The sequence below is a fragment of the Desmodus rotundus genome, chromosome 8 (genome assembly GCF_022682495.2).
Source record: "Desmodus rotundus isolate HL8 chromosome 8, HLdesRot8A.1, whole genome shotgun sequence".
Lineage (NCBI taxonomy): Eukaryota > Metazoa > Chordata > Mammalia > Chiroptera > Phyllostomidae > Desmodus > Desmodus rotundus.
The window spans coordinates 29,290,801-29,313,248 of NC_071394.1; the positions used below are offsets into that span (position 1 = coordinate 29,290,801).

Sequence of the window (22,448 nt, forward strand, 5' to 3'; positions counted from 1 at the left end):
AGCATCGACTGCATTCATGCATCTGAGAGAAAAGATCTGACAAGTGAATGAATGTGTCTTTTCTTCTTCAGGACTTCCGTCCCTCAAATCTTTGCCCTCGGAGGCAGTGTCTGTGTTCCCAACATGCAGGCACAGTCTTCTCTCAGAGGCGGGACCTGAGGAGTCCTGTCTCTTTGGAGCCTGGATGGCATTAGCCCAGAAATGGGGCTGCGAGTCCCGAGCCATGCTGTGCAGGTCCTGAGTGCTAGATTCCTGGTGGCAGAAGAATCCACAGATCCCTTAATACATTTATTTTTGGTGTGTGTTTGTGATATGTGGGGACCTCTAAGAGCACAAGGGCCCTTTTTTCTTGGGCCAAAGCGTGGCATTGTTCAGACCCTACTGTCTATACCGCAAAATGGAAATGCACCAGTTGGATTGGATCTACCCACACAATGAAGGCTAGACGAGTCCCTAGCCAGAGAATTTATGTTTGCCTCAGGAGATATTCGGGCTTGAATTTTCTAGATTTCCGCCACATTTTATTAACTCTGTGAACTTGGACAAGTTACTTAGGAGCTGTATACCCAGGTTTCCTTGTCTCTAACATGAGAATTAGAATAAGACTTACCTCACTGCATTGGGTGAGGATTAAATGGGCAAATGCATCGTATAAAGTTCTTAGCAGCATAATTGGCCCAGGATGATTACTAGCAATAATGGTAATGGTTTGAATGGCAAGGCAGAACTTGGGGGTAATTCATGTTCCGTTACAATCTCTGAGTAGACTAGTTGGAATTTATAAGGAATTAAGAGAACTAATTGGACTCTGGTGTGACTTTATCATCAAGATCGAGGCACAGCTAAATGCTCTTTAAACCTGGAATATAGAACAAGGCTTTCTAAGGTACCATATCAAGCTCACCTTTGGTTATGTGGCTGCTTGAGCAGATCCGGAATGGCCACCAATGACGTTAAGGAGTTGAGCACTGTTAGGATATGGTGCAAATACGAGAGTGTTTAGGTCATGTTCAGGGCCACAGGGGGGCCCTCATGTCCAGGGAGAAGGTCTTTGCCTGAAGTTGAGTGATTCACTGAAAGACCTGGTCAGATGAGAGTGGAGTTCATCTGCCTCATTTTGTGTACAAAGGTCCATTAACCATTGCCTTACGCCACTCCTTTGCTGAACTATGAATCATCTAAGGGACAGAAAAGAAAAAAAAAACACTTCAAAGGTAATTTTTTTCTGTAGCAGAAACAGTTTTGGGTTTTCTGGTTTAACAGAATTGAGCAGTAAGCCTGCATCATTAATTTCTATGCAAAAAAAATTTCTTCACTTCAAATGGCAATTAGTGATAACATTTCTATTTCGTATTGTGATGAGATTTTTATGCTAATCATCACACAGCCGTAAATTAATCATTTGGGCACAGTTAGGATGTATATTTCATGAGACAGATATAGATATCAAGATCCGGCTGATATTTACTCAAGGTAAATGGGAAGCATCTCAAATTATTATGAAGGGAGCATACTGAGCAAATAGGACTGCGTGGCAACAAAACGCCCGTGGTAGACATGTGGGAGGATTGTCAAAACACTCTGGTGTCATTCGTGTAATTACTGTGAGTAAGGTGGAACACTCGGGCAACTTAAACTCCAAATCATTCAGACACACTACAACCCTCATAATCACATCTCAGCTTTGTGAAGGTCAAATCAGCAGTCAACCTCCTTTCCCTCTAATCCCCTCCTTCTTCTGCTACAGAATTCACCCTTTCCACATTATACAATATTTAAATGGGTTTCTCTTCTCAATTTGCACTTAAGTCTACTCAGACAAACGAATCAGAAAAGCAACTTGACCCTAAAGTCAAATTGGAAAGCTACTGTAAGCAGAGGAGATCGGCTGCCACTCAAACAATCCATCATTTCTTAGCAAACAGTTCCTTCTACAACAATTTGTGGAAAATAGGAGAATTGTGCTTAAAAGCGCCTATAGCTACAGCATGTGCCAGGCTCCACAGCTGGCTGGCAGACTTACTCATTCACGCTGTGAAGGTGGAGTTGTCATGAGAAAACACTATATAGACCTCTCCCTTTTCTTTGCATTTCTCCTTCTACCCTTTTACTTTCCCAACCGCCATGTATTGCTCCCCTATTCTTAGTGCTCCTGATACCCATACTCACCATAGTCACAATGTTCCTCAACACAGCCCCTCCACACTCCTCCAGGAAAGTAGCAGGAAATGTCCCAGGTAAGAAAGGGTTTTTTTCTGCTATCATTTATCCCTCTATAAATATTTTTTTTCCCAGAGAAATAGACAATCTTATGGGGAAAGTCAGAGCTATGGAATAGGATCCATTTCCTTAGAACCACCTCTGGAATAGAGTCAGTGGGAGTACGACCCCAAACCTATGCAGAAGGTGGGGGTGGAGAAAGCACTTAGTTTCCTGGAAGGAATAGTGGGTTCAGTGACTCAGGAGGCAGTTGGTAGCAGAGAAAATGACACTGTTGCCAGCTGGTGGGAATTTGGGAGTAGATTACAATTCTGTGACAGTTTTTCTCTTTCAAAGTTGTTTGGGAGTTAAAAATTGTGGAGTGATCAGTGGAGAATACAAAGTAGACCTCGTTTTGGGCTGTACCATCTGTGGGAATGATCTAGAGATGTTGCTCAGGGCTGACAAGCAGAAAGCATAGTAGTTCCAAGTCGAGGGAGGTGGGGATCCTGAGTGTGGCTGTGTTCCTATTGAGGAAGAATCCCTTTTGCTGATCATGAAGGAAAAGGAAGAGACTAGTTTAATAGGATATAAATGAGTTTATTTATTTGCTTTTTTTGGTGTGTCTTGTAATTTTTTATTGAATACTGGGCATTGTGTGTGGAAGAATAGTAGATTGTTCCCAGAATGGATTTGAATCAATATTTTTGCTCTGTAGGGTCTGTAAATATATTTAGCCTCTCTGAGCCCCGGTACTTTTATCAGTAAAATGTGAACAAGTCCTAATTTCATAAAATATTGTGTGAAATTTATGAAACACAAATATAAGATAGTATGATCATTTATCTGGTGACAGACCTAGTATTCATCTTTAATAAGGCAATGGGATTATATACACTTGACTTTTCCCCTAAACGGTGTGATCTTTTTTCTTCTTAATTAAAAATCCATATCTTAATAAAAATATACAAATTAGAAAGCCAAATGCTTCCATACATTCAATTAAGACTATACTACAATTGTATATTTCTCTTACCCTTCAATAAATGACATAAAACAAAAAATTAGTATCATTGCATTTGCTTTAATGTTCATAATTACACACATAAACGATCTATCTAGTATTTCATTTCAAGTAGAAACAATATTTTTTACAGGCAGTGAAAAGAAGTGCCCCCACTGTGACCCCTACTATATGTTGATTTTATGTGGGGGTGGAAATAAAATCATTCCTTGTTTTAGAAACAGAGAATGTGGAAAATATCAGAAAAGAGGATAATATTATGAAAAAGTGTATGTTTTGAAAACAAATCAGATACAATTGTTCGGTGACTAGGGACTTACTGAAGCTGAAGGCCCAGGATTCCTGGCTAGAAAGGGCAATAGCGCCTTCTTTCTCGTTCTCACTAGGACCTGGGCAGCATTTCTTCCAGGTCTGCAACGACGTAAGAGACAACTGCCCAGACAGCGGCAGCAACACTCATCTCCTTCGGATCCATGACAGTCATTGTGTCTCCTTGGGAGTGATGGAAGGAGAAATACTTATACAAGTCATCAAGTAGACTGGCTCCTGGGGAGAAAAGGGGAAGAACTCTCTTAGTGAAGGATTTTGACAGAAACTGCTGAGTAGCTGCTCAGAAACTACCGCCACTCCTGTCTGCTTCATTCCTGCCTGCTTCTACTATATAGGCCACACTGGCAAACTACTTTCCCAGCCTCCCCTGCAGCAATAAAGAGCCATGTGACACTGTTCTGATACTAGGATATGAATGGACGGCCATGGGAAAGTTCTTGGAAAGTCTTTACTGGACAAATGAGTCAGGCAAACACCCTAATGATGCATTAAAAGTAGATGAGAAGTTTGAAGCTGTCCTGTACCTGACAGAGAAAAGCCCACACACTAAAAATGGCAGAGTGGAGAGGCAGAGAAGCCTGGATTTGGGAAATATTGCTAACCCAAGGAACCGACTCTGCACTTCCTCCTCCTGGACCTCCTGCTGAGGGAAATTAAGCCTTTATAAGTTTAAGTAACTGATACCAATGTCCTCATATTTATAAAAAGACAGTATCTTTTTTGTATCTTCAAGCGTGCAAATTACGTACCTTCCTGGATACAAAAGAAGCTCAACAGTCCTTTACTCAAGTTTTCCTCCTCAAAGCATTCATTTACTTCCCATGAAATTCCCTGGCAACCTCCAAGGGCATCATCAGGAGTCTGTGCCCTACCTGCCAGCTTTTCTCTCCCTCTAGGGAAGCTTTTCTCCAGTGTCAGGCATGGATCAGAGCCTCAAGGAGTCCTTGCGTTCTCACATTCATCCCTCAGAACCTGCTGGGCCATGCTACGGACTTCAGTGGTAGTTCTACAGTCTCTGGCCTTGTTTTATTTATTTACTTACTGTTTTATCGTGAAATACACCATATACACATAAGATGGTAGAGAACAAAAATGTGTATTATAAGGGGAAACAATATGAAAAGCACGCATATGTGCATAATTCAATGCAAGGAAGATACAGCCAGTGCCTTTGAAGCCTATTTTATGAGCCCATGTCCACCCTCAAACCCCTTCTCACGGCTTATTGATACTTCCCTCCTTCCAGAGCTCACCATCCTGTTGCGCTTCAATAGTAACTATACGTATATGAATATATATAAAATTGTTTAATATTATCTGCTTTTGAACCATATACTCAGATATATTTGTGACTTGCTTTTTCTGCTCAACCATACATAAAATTTATGTCTGTTATTGTGTAAAGCTGTAGTACATTCATTTGTTATTGCTGCACAGTATCTCATTGTATTTATTTACCCATTTCCCCAACAATGGGCATTTACATTATTTCCAGTCTTCTGTTATTTATATGCTGCTATTAGCATTCTCTATGGTCTAAGTAGAGGACTATTGGAATTGCTGGGTTATATAGTATGAATGTGTTGAATTTTATCATGCAATTCCAAAATGTTTTCCTTTGCAATTTATACTTCTACTGCCAATATATGAGTCTCTCTCTTGCTTCACATCCTCTCTAGCACTTGGTATTGTCAAGCTAATTTTTGCTAATCTGGTGGGTATGAAATATCATCTTATTATGGTTTTAATTTCAATTTTTAAAATTATTAATGAGATTTGGTATGTTTTAATATATGTATTTTTTGGTCATTTATGCTTTCTCTTTTGTGAACTGTCTGTGCCTTTGCTCATTTTTCAATTGATTTGTATATCTTTTCTATTGATTTGTAGGAGTTCTTGATATATTTTAGATACTAATCTTTCGTTAGTATTCAGTTTGTATATCTCACTTCCCAGCTTGTGGCTCTTTTTACTCTGTTTGGTGAATAGATGTGTTTTGTTGAATAGATGTTCTTCCTCTTAATGTAGTTGAATTTATGAATCTTTTCCTTTCTGATTTTCACTTTTTACAGCTTCTTTAAGAAACTCTTCCTCACCCTAATATCATAAAAATATCCTCTGATATACTGACACTTTTAAAGTTTAGTTTTTCATTTTAAGTTCTTCATCCATTTAAAATTAGAACTGATTTTTATGTATGGTAGGCTTTATTTTATTTTTCACTTGTCCCAGCAAAGTTTACCTAGTACATCTTTTTTCTCCACAGATCTGTGGTACCAGTCTTGCAATATATCAAGTCTCGTTGTACGTGTGGGTGTATTTGGGGGTTTTCTAATTCTGTTCCACTGGCCCATTAGCCTTTTCCTCCGGCAATAGCCCAGTATTATAATTACCGTTGCTTTCTAGCCCTTTTTGCCAGCAGGGCAGGTTTCTTCTCCTCCTTCTCATTCAGAAGCGTCATACTAGTTTTGACCATTTGCTCTTCCAGACAACGTTCAGAATCATTTTAAAATATGACAAAAATATTTTTGAGTTTTGATGGGAATTGTGTTAATCCATTTATCAATTTTGGGAAAATTAACATCTTTAATTAGAATACTGTGTTCTTATTGATGAAAATGGTGTTTTTCTGTTTAAGTCTTCTATAGTGTCTCTAAAGCTTTGTAATACTGTTTTGCATACCTTTTGTTAGTTTTCTTTTCTTTATGGTTTCTATTTTTCTTTTGCTAACTGTAAATTTCACATTTTTAAAAGATTTGTATTTTACGTTTGTATTCATTTTCATTTTTTAATTAATTATTTATTTATTTTAATTTTATTGTTGTTCAAGTACAGTTTTCTGCCTTTAGTTTCAAAGATATCACTATTCATAAGATGGCAAGTGTTCCTTTATTTTCCTACACTCTGGTATAGTTTGTATAAGATTAGAATGATTCATTCCCTGGTTATTTTGTAGAACATACCAAACCATCTAAGTCTGATGTTTTCTTTATGCTAAAATTTTTAACTAATGAGTCACTATCTTTCCTGATTATTGGGTGATTCAAGTTTTGTATTTCTTCTTGAATTGATTTTGGGAGTTACATGTTTCTAGGAATTTATGTGCTTTGCCTAAATATTCAAAATAATTGTCATAAAGTGTTTAATAACATCCTGTTTTTTTTAAATGATTGCAGAATCTATAGAAATGCTCTTTTTCATTCTCGATATTGGTTATTGGTGCCTTTTCTCATCTTACCAGCAGCTTGTCAGTTGTATTAATTTTTTGAACAAAAAAGAAAACAATTTCAGTTTATTTTTTTATACTTTCTATTGCATCGTAGATTTTTCTATTTCTATTTTTACTTCTATTAGTTCCTTCCTTCTTTCTTTGGGTTCATTTGCTTTTCTCTTTCCAACTTTCTGAGATAGATGCTCAGTCTATTCCTTTGCAGACTTTGCCTCTAGAAAGCGAAGTGAGGCACAGCCCTCCCCCGACACGGCTTTACTGTCGATATCCCACCAGTTCAGATGAGTGATTTTCATGATCACTCAGTTCTAAAGCTTACTATTGCTTAGTTTGATTTTTTCTTTGCATCATATATGAAAATTATTACCCACCAATTTTTAAAATATGGGGTCTCCATTACTTTTTCATTACTGATTTCTAATTTAACTGTTAGAGAACCTGGGCTGTATGATATAGATTCTTTGAATTTTGTTGAGATTTTCTCTATGGACTATTATGTGATCCATTTTTATAAGTGTTCCATGTGTTAAAAATAATGCGTTTTCAGTATATTGCATATGTCCATTAGATCAAGCTTGTTAATTGTGTTCATCAAACCTGTCAGGCTCCTTACTGATTTACTGTCTATTTGATCTATCAATTTTGAGAGAGATGTGTGAAAATGCCCCTCTGTGATTTTGGATGTGATAATTTTTCTTACAGTTCCCACAATTTCCTTTTCACATATTTCAAAGTTATGCTATTAGGAGCACACATATTTAGAATTACATCTTCCTGGTAAATTGAACATTTTTATTAGTATGTAGTCATCCTCTTCACTTGTGTTAATGCTTTTTGTCTTGAAGTCTAGTTTGCTGATATTCAATACAGCCACGCTTGCTTTCTTTTGCAGAGTATTAATCTAGTATGTCTTTTTTTTTTTTTTAAATATATTTATTGATTACGCTATTACAGTTGTCCCATTTCCCCCCCACTCCACTCCATCCTGCCCACCCCCCTCCCTCCCACATTCCCCCCCCATAGTTCATGTCCATGGGTCATACTTATAAGTTCTCTGGCTTCTACATTTCCTACACTATTTTTACCCTCCCCCTGTCTATTTTCCACCTATCATCTATGTGCTACTTATTCTCTGTACCTTTACCCCCCTCTCCCCCTCCCACTCCCTTATTGACAACCCTCATGTTCTAGTTGTTTGCCTAGTTTGCTCTCGTTTTTGTTTTATGTGTGGTCGTTAATAACTGTGAGTTTGCTGTCATTTTTACTGTTCCTATTTTTGATCTTCTTTTTCTTAGGTAACTCCCTTTAACATTTCATATAATAAGGGCTTGGTGATGATGAGCTTCTTTAACTTGACCTTATCTGAGAAGCACTTTATCTTCCCTTCCATTCTAAATGATAGCTTTGCTGGATACAGTAATCTTGGATGTAGGTCCTTGCGTTTAATCTTGGGTAATGTAATTATGATGTGCCTTGTTGTGTTCCTCCTTGGGTCCAGCTTCTTTGGGACTCTCTGAGCTTCCTGGACTTCCCGGAAGTCTATTTCCTTTGCCAGATCGGGGAAGTTCTCCATTATTTGTTCAAATAAGTTTTCAATTTTTTGTTCTTCCTCTTCTCCTTCTGGCACCCCTATAATTCGGATGTTGGAATGTTTCAAGGTGTCCTGGAGGTTCCTAAGCCTCTCCTCATTTTTCCAAGTTCTTGTTTCTTCATTCTTTTCTGGTTGGATGTTTGTTTCTTCCTTCAGGTCCATACCATTGATTTGAGTCCCAGTTTCCTTCTCATCACTATTGGTTCCCTGTACATTTTCCTTTGTTTCTCTTAGCATAGGCTTCATTTTTTCATCTGTTTTTTGAACAGATTCAACCAAGTCTGTGAGCATATTGATAACCAGTGCTTTGAACTGTGCATCCGATAGGTTGGCTATCTCTTCGTCACTTAGTTGTATTTTTTCAGGAGCTTTGAAGTGTTCTGTCATTTGGGCCATTTTTTTTTTGTTTGTTTGTCTTGGCACGTCTGTTACTTTAAGGGGCGGAGCCTTAGGTGTTCACCGGGGCGGGGTAATGCTGGTCGCTGCACTGTGACTCTGTACGTGGGGGAGGGGCCAAGTGGGAGCAATGGCGCCCGCCTCACTCTCCTCCGGATTTCAATCTTCCACTCTGATACCCACAATCAAACTGGGCCACTCTGGTGCTGGTTCCCGAGTAAGTGGGCCTGTGCACACTCTAGGCCCCTGTGGGTCTCTCCAACGACCTCTCCTGTGAGGCTGGGAGTCTCTCCTGCCGCCCCAACCCCCAGGGGCGCTTTCAATCAGAGGTTTGAGGCTTTATTTCCCCGAGCTGGAGCCCTGGGTTGCGCAGCGGTCTGCTTCGCTGCCTGCCGTTCGTCAGGTTTATCTTTGGGCGAATGTGGTGCCGCAAGGTGCTACCCGCCACTCTGCCTGCCCCACTCTCCGCCACTCTGAGTCCAGCCCTCTGGGTTTATCTGTGCAAATGTGGGACCGCAGGGTCTGCTAGTGCTGGGACTGCCTGCGCCATTTGTCCCACACTCTGCCAGTCTCAGTCCCGCCACAGCCACGCAAGTCCTCTCCACCCCGGTGCCCGTCTCCGCCCCTCCTACCAGTCTGGATGAATGATTATTTTCTATTTTCTTGGTGTTGGTCCCCCTTGCTGTTCGATTCTCTGTCAGTTCTGGTTGTGCGAGGAGGCGCAGTGTGTCTACCTACGCCGCCATCTTGGTTCCTCGATCATGGGTTCCGTTTTATCTAGTATGTCTTTAACCATTCTGTTAGTTGCAGTCTTCCTCTGTCCTTAGTGTTTTTAGGGGTTTCTCTTCTAAATAGTTTAAAATTAAATTTTAAAAATATAATGTAAATTTCTTTGATTTTTAATTGCAGAGAATAAATTATTTATGTAGATTGTGATTATTGTTAAATTAGATTAATTTTTACCATCTTAGTTTTTGCTTTCTATTGGTTCATTTTGTTTTCTACCTTTCTTTCTTGCCTTCTTTTATTTGATTTTCCCCCTCTTCTCATTTCTTTCTTTTTTTTCCCCACTGTACTCCCATTTGGAAGCTATATACTTTGTTTCTATCTGTAAGTAGAGACTTTAGAAATCACATCTCACATATTCATCTTAATAAACTTAAAGTTAATTAATACCTTGTACAAGAACACCAGGGGCCCATGTTTTGTCTCCTGTTCGACATGCACTCACTGCATATTAAAATACACAGTCTAGAAAAACAGGTATTGGCCAAGACTCTCAGCTGAAGGCGGTGGGGAGCATGTGCCCCCTGGATCGCAGAGATTATCAGGTGGATGTCAAATTCATATACAAGTTAAGGACAAAGACAAGGAGTTCAAAGAATGGAAGTCAGGGAGGGTAGATGGAAGATGAATCAGAATTGTCAGATTGTTCTTAACTTCAATGTCTCTGGTTATATTTTGTTTGCTTTTTTCTTCTATTGATTATGTTCCAGTAAAAGGTGAGATCATATGGTATTTGTCCCTCACCGCCTGGCTTATTTCACTTAGCATAATGCTCTCCAGTTTCATCCATGCTGTTGCATAGGGTATAAGCTCCTTCTTTCTCTCTGCTGCGTAGAATTCCATTGTGTAAATATACCATAGTTTTTGCCGGGGCGGGGGGGGGGGGGGGGGCGGGGACAGTGGGAAGAGGGGATTACAGGAACTACTATAAAGGACACATGGACAAAACCAGGGGGGAGGGTGGAGGTGGGGGAGGGAGGTGGGTTCGGCTGGGGTGGGGTGGAGGGATGGGGAGAAAAGGCATACAACTGTAATTGAATAACAATAAAAATTAAAAAAAAAAAAGAATTGTCCAGGTCAAGAGACAGACAGGAAAGGACATTTAATTCCAGCAGACAGAGAGGGTGTCTTGCCTGGGGCTATTTTTCTCCCAGTTCAAGCTTCTTCAAGACACTGCCTGTTGGCTGACAGAAAAGTCTCCAAATTCCATATTGAAAAAATAGAAGCAAGAAATACTTGTGCATGCCCTCTTTGGGCCTCTGAAATTCCCTTTCTGTCTCAGGCTGAGAGAACTTGCCTGCCAGATGGGTGGGAATTTGGCTGCCTCCCTTTTAGAACTAGTGACTTCAGGAAATCATTTCCTCAGAGATTGTCGAAGTTCCCAGGAACATTTTACACAACTAAAACGACTCCAGAAAACCCAGTACCACCATTGAGGATGCTGATAACCACAGGAGATATGCGGGTGGGCCTGCTGGCTGCTTTGTAGCTTTGTCTCTGCCATTCCAAGGAGACATTTTATCAGTGACACCTACTGATCTAAAAGACCAGCACTGAGGGAGAGCCTGCATTTCAGTTTCTGAGAGCACCTGCCGTCCAGGGCAGGGGAATGTTGACATCCCCTAGGGATAAACTGCATGGTGTCTTTTGACAGGTATATGAGCTCTGAACAGGGAACCATCAAATGCTTTTTAGAAATAGAAAGTTGGCAAGAAGGAGTGTGCTCTGAAGGCCCCAGTTCACCCCCTGGAAACAAACTACAGCATTATTAGGGCCGTTCACTGTTAGAAAAGTATTTCTTAGGGAGTTTTAGAATTTTAGGATGTGAAGACATATCCTTAGTATGTCAGCCAAGAAGAAGTTGGGCCTGGGCAAGAAGATACAGCTGAGAACACAGGGCTTACAGTCCCATAGACCTGGGTTCAAATTCAAACTCTTCTGCTAAATACTTGGGTGACTTTGGGAAAATTATGCAAGGCCACTTAGCCTTAGTTTCCTCACTCATGAAACGGGGCTAATGATGCCCGACTTTCAAGATGCTGGTGAGGATTCGTAGACACTCAATTTCTTCATTATAGATGTTCTATAACCACAAAGACGATCAATTAAACACAACTTGAAGGGCTTGAAATTCTGATTTAACAAATCAAAGTTCTGGCAATTGTTCTTAAGATGGGACAGTTGGATTGTGAATTCTATTCTGTATGACCCCATTTCGACCTTGGTTTGGATTATTTTTCTTTCTCCTTCCCTTTCCCCTTCTTCCCTCTCCTCTCTAAATCTTTTTTGTAAACATTCATCTCTGAAAATATTTTCCAGCTGTGTGACTGGGTGACGATGGTCCAAAGAATACTGTAAGAAATGTCTAACATGCCCCATACTGCTCTCAGCGGATTCCAGTCTGCACAGAGAGATTGCAGGAATGAGCGCTCTGTGTGGGACTTGGGAACGGGACTGAATACCCGCTGATCCCTGCAGAGATGGCTGGGTAAGTACAAAAAGATCCTCCCAGCTCCCTGCTATTGTAGGTTGACTCTCATTCATATAATCAGTGGGTTTTCATGTACACAAATTAAGCAATTTGTGTTACGTGAAGTTTTGGGAGGATATTTGAAAACCTTGAAAGTTTACATTCAAGTCTGTTATTTCAGTGCCTACATTGGCTGCTGCACTGTTGCATAAAGAATACACTCATAGGCAAGCAGCTGTGGAAAATCCATTTCTCCTTTATAAACAGATCTTGAACAGTCTGGGGTATGCGATTTAATTGCAATGGAATGTATTACAGACATTCCCCCCATCATACTTATGGACTTAAAGAAGAACAGTATGCTCTTAACTTATACCCTGCAAGAACACTTGGTCTCCCCGGAATCTATAAAATCTAAAAATACATTTAAAATATAATTAAAATTTTTATTTCTTTCAGCGACATTATCAAATTAAAAAGTGCCATTACCAAAACAATTATAAAATCGATTCATGGAATTTGTAGACATTTAATCTCCTTTCAAAAGGGGCAGCTTTATCCCGACTGTATTATACCTCATTGAAAATTAGAGGGAGAAGCAGTTAATAAGTTTCATAACCCACAGCTCTCCAGAAGACAAAGAAACTTATAAGAAGGAAAGGAAAAAACAGTGAAACAAAGGAAAGGACAGGAAAGGAAATGGAAAACATCCCTGATGAAAACTCCATAAAAGGATTGCAGCTTACTTTCTAAACTCAACCTATCCAAGCATTTCCAAACCTGTGCTAAAAGTTTCAGGTGTGGCACAAAGCCCCTGAACCTCTGTCTCTTTGGGAAACTTGGGGAAGTTGCTGGGGTAATTTTGACTGCACAGTTGAGATCAATACCAACATACCTGGAGGGCCTCCAGTTCACAGGTACCTCAACTCTGTGATAGTGATTCATCTCTCCATAAAGTTGAAGAAGTGTATGGCAGTAGTAAGACTAATTAATCACTACTACGTGAAGTTGGTACTACAGACTCTCCAAGTGTGGGAATAGCAAGAATACCACTTGTCGAATACTTCCTGTGTGCCTATGGCTTTTTTTGGAAGTTATTTCATTTACTTTTCCCAGTGACCGTGTGAGAAAGTGATCCAGTATCATTAACAAATGGAAAATAGATTAAGCAACTTGTCTGAAGTTGTATAGCAGGAAGTAGGAGAGTTAGGATTGAAACCCAGGTGTCTCTGGTCTAAAAACTATGCTCCTACCCAGTTTTCTGTACTTTCTCTCACTGCCCTGTCCTCCCCGGTGGAAACCATTTGCATGACTTACTCCATTTACTGACCTGGTCCCTCGTATCCATATCTACCTCATGACAAGGAGATGAAAATTCAAGTTGCGGGTACCTTGGGCCATGAAGAAGAGTGAAGACTTGAATTATGTTCACAAGCAGGCTTGGGCAGCCTGAGATTATCTATCAGAAGATGAACAGCAGAGCCCTACCTGGCACCAAGTCCCCACTGCTGGCTGGGCTCCAGCCACCACCTACAAACCCACCTACAAACCTTAAAAGGTTTCATCCTTCTTCTCAAAAGCTAAGTGACGCACGAAGTCACCCTCTATAATTTTATCTATGATTACCCTAATAAAGAAGAGCACGGAGCAAACTAGTCACCAAGATAAGGGCTGGCTTTTGGCCTCTCCTGGCATGGTAGTGGGTGCTTTTCAGGTATAAGGAGGATTCTGGGGTGGGGCAGGGAATAAATATAAATTTTGTGCACATACATGGATACTCATAACCAATACATATACCTATAAATTTATGTGTATGTATCTATAAGTGCATATATAGAGAAAAATAAATATATGTCTGTATCTTTGTATGTATAATCTTAGACTTGTCCTCAACACCCCATAATATCCTTTTTTCTCTCCTGATTCCACTTACACCTTCTGCAAGTCATAATTTTATGTTTTAGAAAATTACAATTTAATAGCATCTATACAAACCTTAAAAGAGCAATCACATCCATGTGTGATATGGCCCGTATCTTCGAGTGCATAATTTCATGGGTGAGCGTGTGCATTCCCAGCTTCATGTAGAGCTATTAAGAAACAGCCACACGACTCTCTCCTTCTACCTGCTTTTGCAACACAAACTGATATTGACACTTTTTCTGAGAGGGGTACTTTTGAATCTTACTCATGTTTATATATCAGCCTCGATTTATTATTTTTCCTGTGTTCACACAGAACTTATGGCCCACTCTTCCTTCATGGCCTGATATCAATAAAGTTCCCACCTGTCCGAGCCAGTGTGACTTCTTGTTGATGCCTTTCTGCATTTCTCACCATACCTGGGGGATGATACTCACTAGAAAACTTCAGCGAAAGTTGTTTTAGAGAGAGTACACTGTGAGAGCATTCGAGGCACATGGGTCTTTGACCTGAAAAGACTCGAAAGATTGTTTCCAGTGTGGAGTTTATAATGAGATCCTTAAAATCAACATGGTTTTTTAATAATTGTGTTTAAATTGACAGGTGTTGATTTCTGGCTCCAGATACCAAAAGGTTACAAAGCCGTGGTGCAGTAGCAGACATGTGTTAGTAGACATAACCCCCCATTCTTTTGGCAAGCAGAGACAAGAAAATGGACAAGTTGGACGCATTGCCTGGTCAGTCTATCCTGTACCTACTCCTCGTACTGAACAGTGACGATTCTGCCAGGCTGGTTGGCAGAACTATTGCAGGAATACCTGGGTGACACAGTAGAGCTGGAGTTCCAATTTTGTCACCACTGGTAAATGATGATGGCGCTTTTGGCCAGTTAGTTGATAAGGATGATGTTCATTCATAAGCGAGGTCACAAGGGAGACTCAGTGAACCTCTGATCACGTCCACATGTCCAGGCTGATGGATTCATGAAATGCAAGGTTGCTTTTTAAGCACTTAAGCACATAGTTTATAGGGAAAAATAGATCATGGCTTATGTAAGAGGAAGCCTTGGCTTGTCTTTCCAATCTTTATAATCTTTAAAAAGTTAAAAAAAAAAAGTTGTAAGCCAGGAGAAGGAAGGCACTTTATCTATCCAAAGAAACTTTGATTAAACTGTACGGGCAGTCAAAAAGTTTGAGCTGTGGTGGGGCTGCAGGGAACGCTTTGCTGTGGACGGGAAACTGACTGGCTGTGAGACAAAGAACGGGAACAACAGGCATCTCTCTACAAGAGGCCCTCCTGAGGACCCGCAGCCCTTGGCGAGTCTTCAGAACCTGCAAAGGCTCTTCCAGTTATCTGCAGACCGTTAAGCCTCCAATAAGTGGGACTGGTTGAAACTGCCCCTATGAAGGGATCCAGTATAAATCCAGAGCTGATTAAGCCACACTGTACTATAAATTGAAAGGAGGCTATTATTTTCAGAAGTAGGATAGTGGGCTGGATGGTTCAAGAGTGTGCACCAAGATGGGCTTTTTTCATTTCTGGATACCACAGTGTCAAGGGCAAACTATACCACAAAAAATAGGGAATAAATAATACTGAGGAAATTTTACTACTACAAAAATCCCATCTGAAAAGATGCAGTATCAAAACTATGGTGAAACTTAAGTACTGATAAGTAGCATGTATCATGTCCAGAAACCAGGGGAATGGAGTCCTATAAACCAATTTAGAGGCAGCGCAGGGCAAAGAGGAAAAGTGATCTGGGAGTGAGAGGCTCTGCATTCCTGTCTGTTCTCCATGTTTGCTTATGTGTCAGACAGCATGGATTTATCCAAAATGAGTGCGTCCATGATGTGCGTAAGGCATTTGGTTACAAAAAGGTGACAAACTACTTGGCTAATGCTGCAAAATAATTAGTAAAGATTCCTCCAGCTCAGCTTCTGAGGAAAGACTACAAGGAGAATAGAAACGTGGTGAGTAATCCTTGCCTCAAACCCTACTCCTTAAAAGTGGAGCAAAGTTAGATGTGGCCCTGACCAGGGTGGCCTGGTGGGTTGGGCATCGTCCAGCAAACCAAAAGGTTGCCTGTTCATTTCCCATTCATGGCACATGCCTGGGTTGCAGGTTCATTCCCCAGTTGGGGCATATTTTGAGGTGTTTTGCTCCCCCTTTTTTCCCCTCCCTTCCCCTTTCCCTAAAAACAAATACATGAAAACATTAAGAAAAAAGTTAGATGTGGGCAATGGTAAAAAATTTAGCGAATGTTGGCTCAGTTATTCTAAAATGCTTTCATTTTATTTATGCAAATAGCACTTTTCTTTCTTAGTCACCTGGCAGGTTTCCACTTAGCAGCTAAATGCATCCTCTTTAATTGACTAAAGGGATGCAATTTTTTTTTAACACAAAACTTCTAAAGTATAACTTTCTTAAAATTGTTACGCAGTAGGGGAAAAGAGCTCAACATGAAAAGCTCAGTGAATTCCAAAACAAAGGAAACAAATACACAAGAAGGAAGGTGGGAAATGAATATGCTTTTCATGCAGACACATTTCACTTAGACTAAAGCATCAGCTCAAGGAGTACCCGTCAAACACAATGCTCAAGGACAGATCCTGGCCCCTGGCAATCCACTCATTGGGATGACAAAGCTGAGATGCAAATTTAAAATTTAAATGTAGCTCAATACGCAAAGCTATTATGGTTGACCCTCATTAATGTAATTTTTAGGACAATCCTTGTAATAAAGAAACAGTGATTATTCTCAGTAGCCACCCAAAATATAATTACAGTACATTTGATTAAATGCTTCTGTGGTGAGATAAACTGCAATTTACACATTTCTGTGTGTTCTCTAAAAAAAAAAAAGGCTGATGATGATAAAGGAGGCTAATGCTGTTTTGTGGGGTAACATGTCATTAGCTGTTCCATCATTAATACTCAAACTACAGAATTATGGGGTAAAGTAAATGGTGCTTGAGATTCGCTGCTACAGACCCTGAAATAGTTTCCAGTGCAGAGCTTATAAGCACCAGGAGCCCTGCTGTTTTACTTCTTGACTTATTTTTCTTAAAGTCTTTAGAATTCTTGACAAAAGGTGGGGAGGAAAGTACGCTGTCCCTTACTAAACAATTATGCCGATCAGAGGACCTCATTATGAAGGACATGGAACAGGAAACATGAATTACCCGTGACTTGCTGTGTATAGTGCACACCCACGTTTTTGTGGGCTTTGTACGTGGGATTATTATACCCATCATTATACCCATGGTATGAAATCATTATGCCCATGTATAGTGCGCATCCTTATTTTTCCCTCAAAAATTTGGGCAAAATAGTACATACATGGCAAAATATGGTATTTCTTGTTTAATTTCATACAGCTGAGAAATAATTGTCCAGTTGCTTTAAATAGGTGAAAGACTGATCACAGCCGCTTTTGCAATGTCTTAACCTTGCACTCATTGCTGCTTAGCAAGGTAGCCACTAGGGATTCTTTCAAACATGACGTTTACACAAGTCTTTTCGAAAGGAGGCCACATTCATTCGTCTGGCATCTCCTGAGCTCCTACTAACAGCCAAGTACCTAGCTAGACAGTGGGCAAGCAATGGTGGGCATAACTCAGAGCTGTCTGCTCTCATGGAATTTCATGGAAGTTTCCAATCTAGTAGGGTACATCTCTACTGAAATGAGGTTGACTGGAAAACAAAAGATCACATCTGAAACAGCTTGGGACTCCGCAGATGAAGCTCCTCAAGTTTCTGATCTTTATGTAGTGAAGATTGTTCTCGTGAGTGGGTTAGAGAATGGGACAGGCTGCTTCCCTCTGGGCGTGGCACAGACTGGGAAAGAGCACTCCTACTTCCTGTCTCTGAAGCATCGGTATGCACAGTGAAATATCATTCAATGATCAAAAAGTTACAAAAATCATAACCATCTTCATAGCCAGGATTAACTAAGTACTTTCTCTGTGCCATGGACTTATTATTATCCTCATTTTACAGATGAGTAAACTTAGACTTAAAGGTTATGATAATGATTATAAGCAAAAAATGTCTGGTGAGAGGATCTGTAGAATTTACCTTGTGATGATTTATCCCTTCATTTTTTAAATTTTTAAATTAAATCTATATTTATTCTGTATCTTGTTATCTAAACATTGTGGTTTAAAAAATTTTTATTGACTTTATTGGGGTGACACTGTTTAATAAAATTATATAGGTTTCAGGTGTGCATCATCTGTATATTGTATTTTATGTTCCCCTCCCAAAATGAAGTCTCCTTCCGTCACCATTTATCCCCCCTTTATTCTCTTCTAATCCCTGTACCCCCTTTCCCTCTGGTAATCACCATTCTGTTATCCATGTTGATGAGGTTTTTTTTAAAGTTTAATCCCTTCACCTTTTCACCCATCCCCCCAACTCCTCTCCCCTCTAACAGCTGTCAGTTTTCTGTATCTACAAGTCCATTTCTATTTTGCATTTTGTTTATTTTGTTCATTAGATTCCACGTATAAGTAAAATTATATGGTATTTGTCTTTCTCTGACTAGCTTATTTTCACAGCACAATACTCTCCAGGTCCACCCATGCTGTCGCAAAAGGGAAGGTTTCCTTCTTTTTATGGCTGAGTAGTATTCCGCTGTGTTAATGTGCCACAGCTTTGAAGCCCACAGCAGCGGAGGGTCTTGCCTCACGGAGTGGAATGAAAGGGCAGTTCTATGAATCTGCCATCCTCAGATGACCCGTGCCAACACCACCACCCACTTTTTCTTTCCAGGGAATTTCTCCCATGAAACTTTGCCCTTTGAAGTTCCTTCTGTTAGATTTCATAATAAAATGTCTGACTTGTATATTTCCAAAATTATATCCTTCCCTTGCTTCTAATGCAGCCTCACGTGCTTGGCGACAGACATCTAATCCCACTCTGCTGGCAGAGGTGAGCCCCGCCCTGCCTGTGGTCAGAAGGCTACCGTCCCTCCTAACTTTCAGGATCTCTTCTCCCTCTGGAGAAATGCCTCATCCCCTTGGAAGCTGTTTTTTTCTTTCCACAGAAATCAGACCTGTGAAAGAACTTTTCTAGTCAAACCACCATCTAATGTTTAAATTGCTTTGTAAGATTTCTAACATAGGGTTGTTCGGCCTTCTCTTGGATACTTCTACTGACAGGAGACTCAAGACTTCCCCCCAACTGCTCTCCAGTAATGCTTTCATTCAGCATGACTCACATTCATAAAATGAGCTGAGGGGAAAGTTTTAAGTAGAGGACTCTGACAGTTGTACCAAGCCCCTGCCCTTGAGGAGGCCCAACTAGGGGAGCTAGCATTTGTACAACAAGAGTTAAAAAATCAGATCCAAAGTTCTGTAAGAGATCAGGGGACAGAAAGGTCAGTTCCAATTGTGATGCCCAATTGGACCAAGACAACCCATGCATTACTATAGGATCTCATAGTAATGCATCACCATGGGAAAGAACTAGATAATAGTAAGTACTAATGCTTATGAGACAAAATGATTAGTTTCTTTTTATACATAATTTACATACTATAAATTATACCCATTTTAAGTGCACACGGATCAAGTTTTGACAAATGTACACACATGTGTAGGTAGAACATTTTCATCACTCTTAGAAAGGTTCTCTTGTACTCCATTTTAGGTCATCCTTCCCACCTTTGGCCTCAGGCAACCAGAGGTTTGCTTCCTCTAACTGTAGATTGGATGTGCCTTTCCTAGAATTTCACAGGGATGGACTTACACGGTATGTAGTGTTTTGTGTTTGGCTTCTTTCATTTCAGTGTAATGATTTTGGAAATCATCCATACTTCTGCATTATTTGTTCTTTTTTAATTTTATTGAGTGTGTAGCCATGTCTTATCTTGATTTTAATTTGCATTTCCATGATGACTAATGATGTTAAGCACTTTTCAGGTAATTATTAGGCTTTCATGTATTTTCTTTGTGAATGTAGTGTTTGTTAGAATAATTTGCTCATTTTTATTGACTTACAGGTCCTTTGTCAGATATATGTATAATGAATATTTTCTCATCTGTGGCTTAGCTTTCAGTTTTTAATGATGTCTTCCAAAGAGCAGACACTTTTAACATTGATGAAGTCCAATTTATCAATATTTTGTTTATGGTTAATTTTTTTGTAATCTAAAAAAATCTTTGCCTAACCTGAGATCAAAGATTTTCTCTTATATATTCTTCTAGAATTATTGTAGCTTTAGATTTTACATTTAGGTTTATGATCTATTTTGACTACATTTTTGTGTATGGTGTGAGGTAAGGGTTAAAATTTATTCTTTCCTCTTAAAGGTACCTTTTTCTTTCATTACTATTGGTCTTAAAGACCATCCTTTCTTTATTAAATAACCTTGCACTTTTGTAAAAATTACGTGACCATCTCTACTCTGTCCTGTTGGTCTTTGTTTATTGTTGTACCGACGATATGCCATACTGCTTTGATTGTTGTAGATAAGACATTTTAAAGTCAGATAGAATAAGTCCTCAACTTTTTCCTTCTTTTTCCAAATGGTTCTGAATATTCTAGGCCCATTGCATTTCTACATAGATTGTGGAATCAGCTTATCATTTTATACAATAAACTTTCCTGGACTTTTTTAGAATTGCAGTTGGACAGATAGACACCATGTATTCATGTTTTTCAGCATATATAGTTTACATGTGTTGTATTTTGTTAAATTCATTCCTGAGTATTTAATGTTCTTTGTTGCTATTTTTTATATTTTATTTTCTAGTTGTTGTTAATATATAGAAATACATCAATTTTTGTATATCGCGACCCTGCAAAATTTGCTTATTAGTGCTAGCAGCGTATTTTTTTTGTAGCCTTTTAGGATTTTCTATGTATATAATTCGTGTTATTTATTCATAACAATAATTTTACTTCTTCCTTTCTAATCTAGCTTTTAATTTTTTTTCCTTGCCTAATTGTACTAGGTGGAACTTGCAGTATGATGTTGAACAGAAGTTGTGGGAATGGGAATGCCTGCCTTATTCCACATCTTAGAAGCAAAGCATTCACGCTCATCATTAAGTATTATGTTGGCTGCAGGTTTTTCACGGCTGCCTCTTGTCACGTCGAGGAAGCTCCCTACTATCCCCAATCTACCAAGAGCTTTTATTTATTTATTTATTTATATCATGAATGGGTACTGAATTTTTTCAATGCTTTTTGTGCATCTCCTGGAATTGTTATAATTTTCTCTTTCATTCTGTTAGTAAATTGTGCTAATTTATTTTTAAATATCAAACCAACCTTAAATTTCTAAGATAAATACAAATTAGACATAGGATACTATACTTTCTACACATTGCTGTATTAGATTTGTTAATATTTTGTTAAAGATTTTATATCGATATTCATTAAGGATATTGGTCTGTAGTTTTCTTATATTATGTTTATCTGGTTTTTGTTTTGGGGTTTATATTGGACTCATGAAATAAACAGGGAGTATTTCTCTTCTTTTTTTTTAAAAAAAGTATGTATCATATTGATATTATTTATCCCTTAAATGTTTGGAAAATAAACTAGATAACTTCCTGGCCTTTGAGTTTTCATTGAACATGGGTTTTAATTTATGAATTCAATTAATTTGATTAATAGGGCTATTTAGGTCTTTTAATTTCTTCTTGAATGAATGTTGGTAATTTGCGTGTTTTAAGGAATTTGTGTCATCTAAGTTGTCAAACTTATTGGCATATGTTTGTTTATAATAGTCCCTTATTATCCTATCAATGACAAGGACACATAGTGATGTGCCCTATTCACTCCTGATACTGAAAATTTGCATCCTCTCTGTATTCTTGATCAATCTACTAGAAGTTTATTAATTTTATAGATTTTTTTTGATAAATCCAGTTTTAAGATTCATTGATTTTTCTCTATGGTTTGTTGTTTTCTGTTTCATTGATTTCTACTCTTTCTTATTTCCTTCCTTCAACTTAGTCAATTTATTCCTTTTTTTTTTTTAGGTTCTTACTGAGATGTTAGATCACTGATTTTAGAACTTTCCTATTTTCTAACATAAAAACATTCAAAACTCTTAATTTTCATCCAACATCCAAGCATTACTTTAGCTTCATCCCATTTTGATATGCTGTGTTTTTATTACAAAAAAGATTCAAAATAATGTCTAATTTTCTTTTGATTTCTTCTTTGATCCATGTGTGCTGTTTAATTTTCATATATTTGGGGATTTTCTAGATATCTTTTTGCTTTTGATTTATTTAATTCCACAGTGGTCAGCAAACATTCTCCATACAAGTTCAATCCTTTCAAATTCGTTGAGACTGTTTTTATGGCAAAGCGCACCCTATCATGTAAATGTGCCATAGGGAGAAAAAAGCATGTGCATTCTGCTACTGTTGAATGCAGTATTCTGTACCAATTGGATCGAGTCGGTTAATAGCATTATTTGAGTCTTCCATGTCCATACTGACTTCTTATCTACTTGTTTTGCTAATTATTGGAAATG

The 22,448-nt window shown here is 38.9% G+C and overlaps 1 protein-coding gene across 1 annotated transcript in view; it reads right to left on the reverse strand.

Annotated features, from left to right (window-relative positions):
- Positions 1 to 3,263: 3,263 nt before the first annotated feature.
- The window catches only part of CPQ (carboxypeptidase Q), a 399,977-nt gene continuing 380,792 nt past the window's right edge, over positions 3,264 to 22,448 (reverse strand). The window contains exon 8 of the mRNA XM_053930262.2: positions 3,264 to 3,769. Within this exon, the coding sequence (XP_053786237.1) occupies positions 3,606 to 3,769 (164 nt within the window). The 3' untranslated portion in view covers positions 3,264 to 3,605. The remainder of the gene's footprint in view (positions 3,770 to 22,448) is intronic.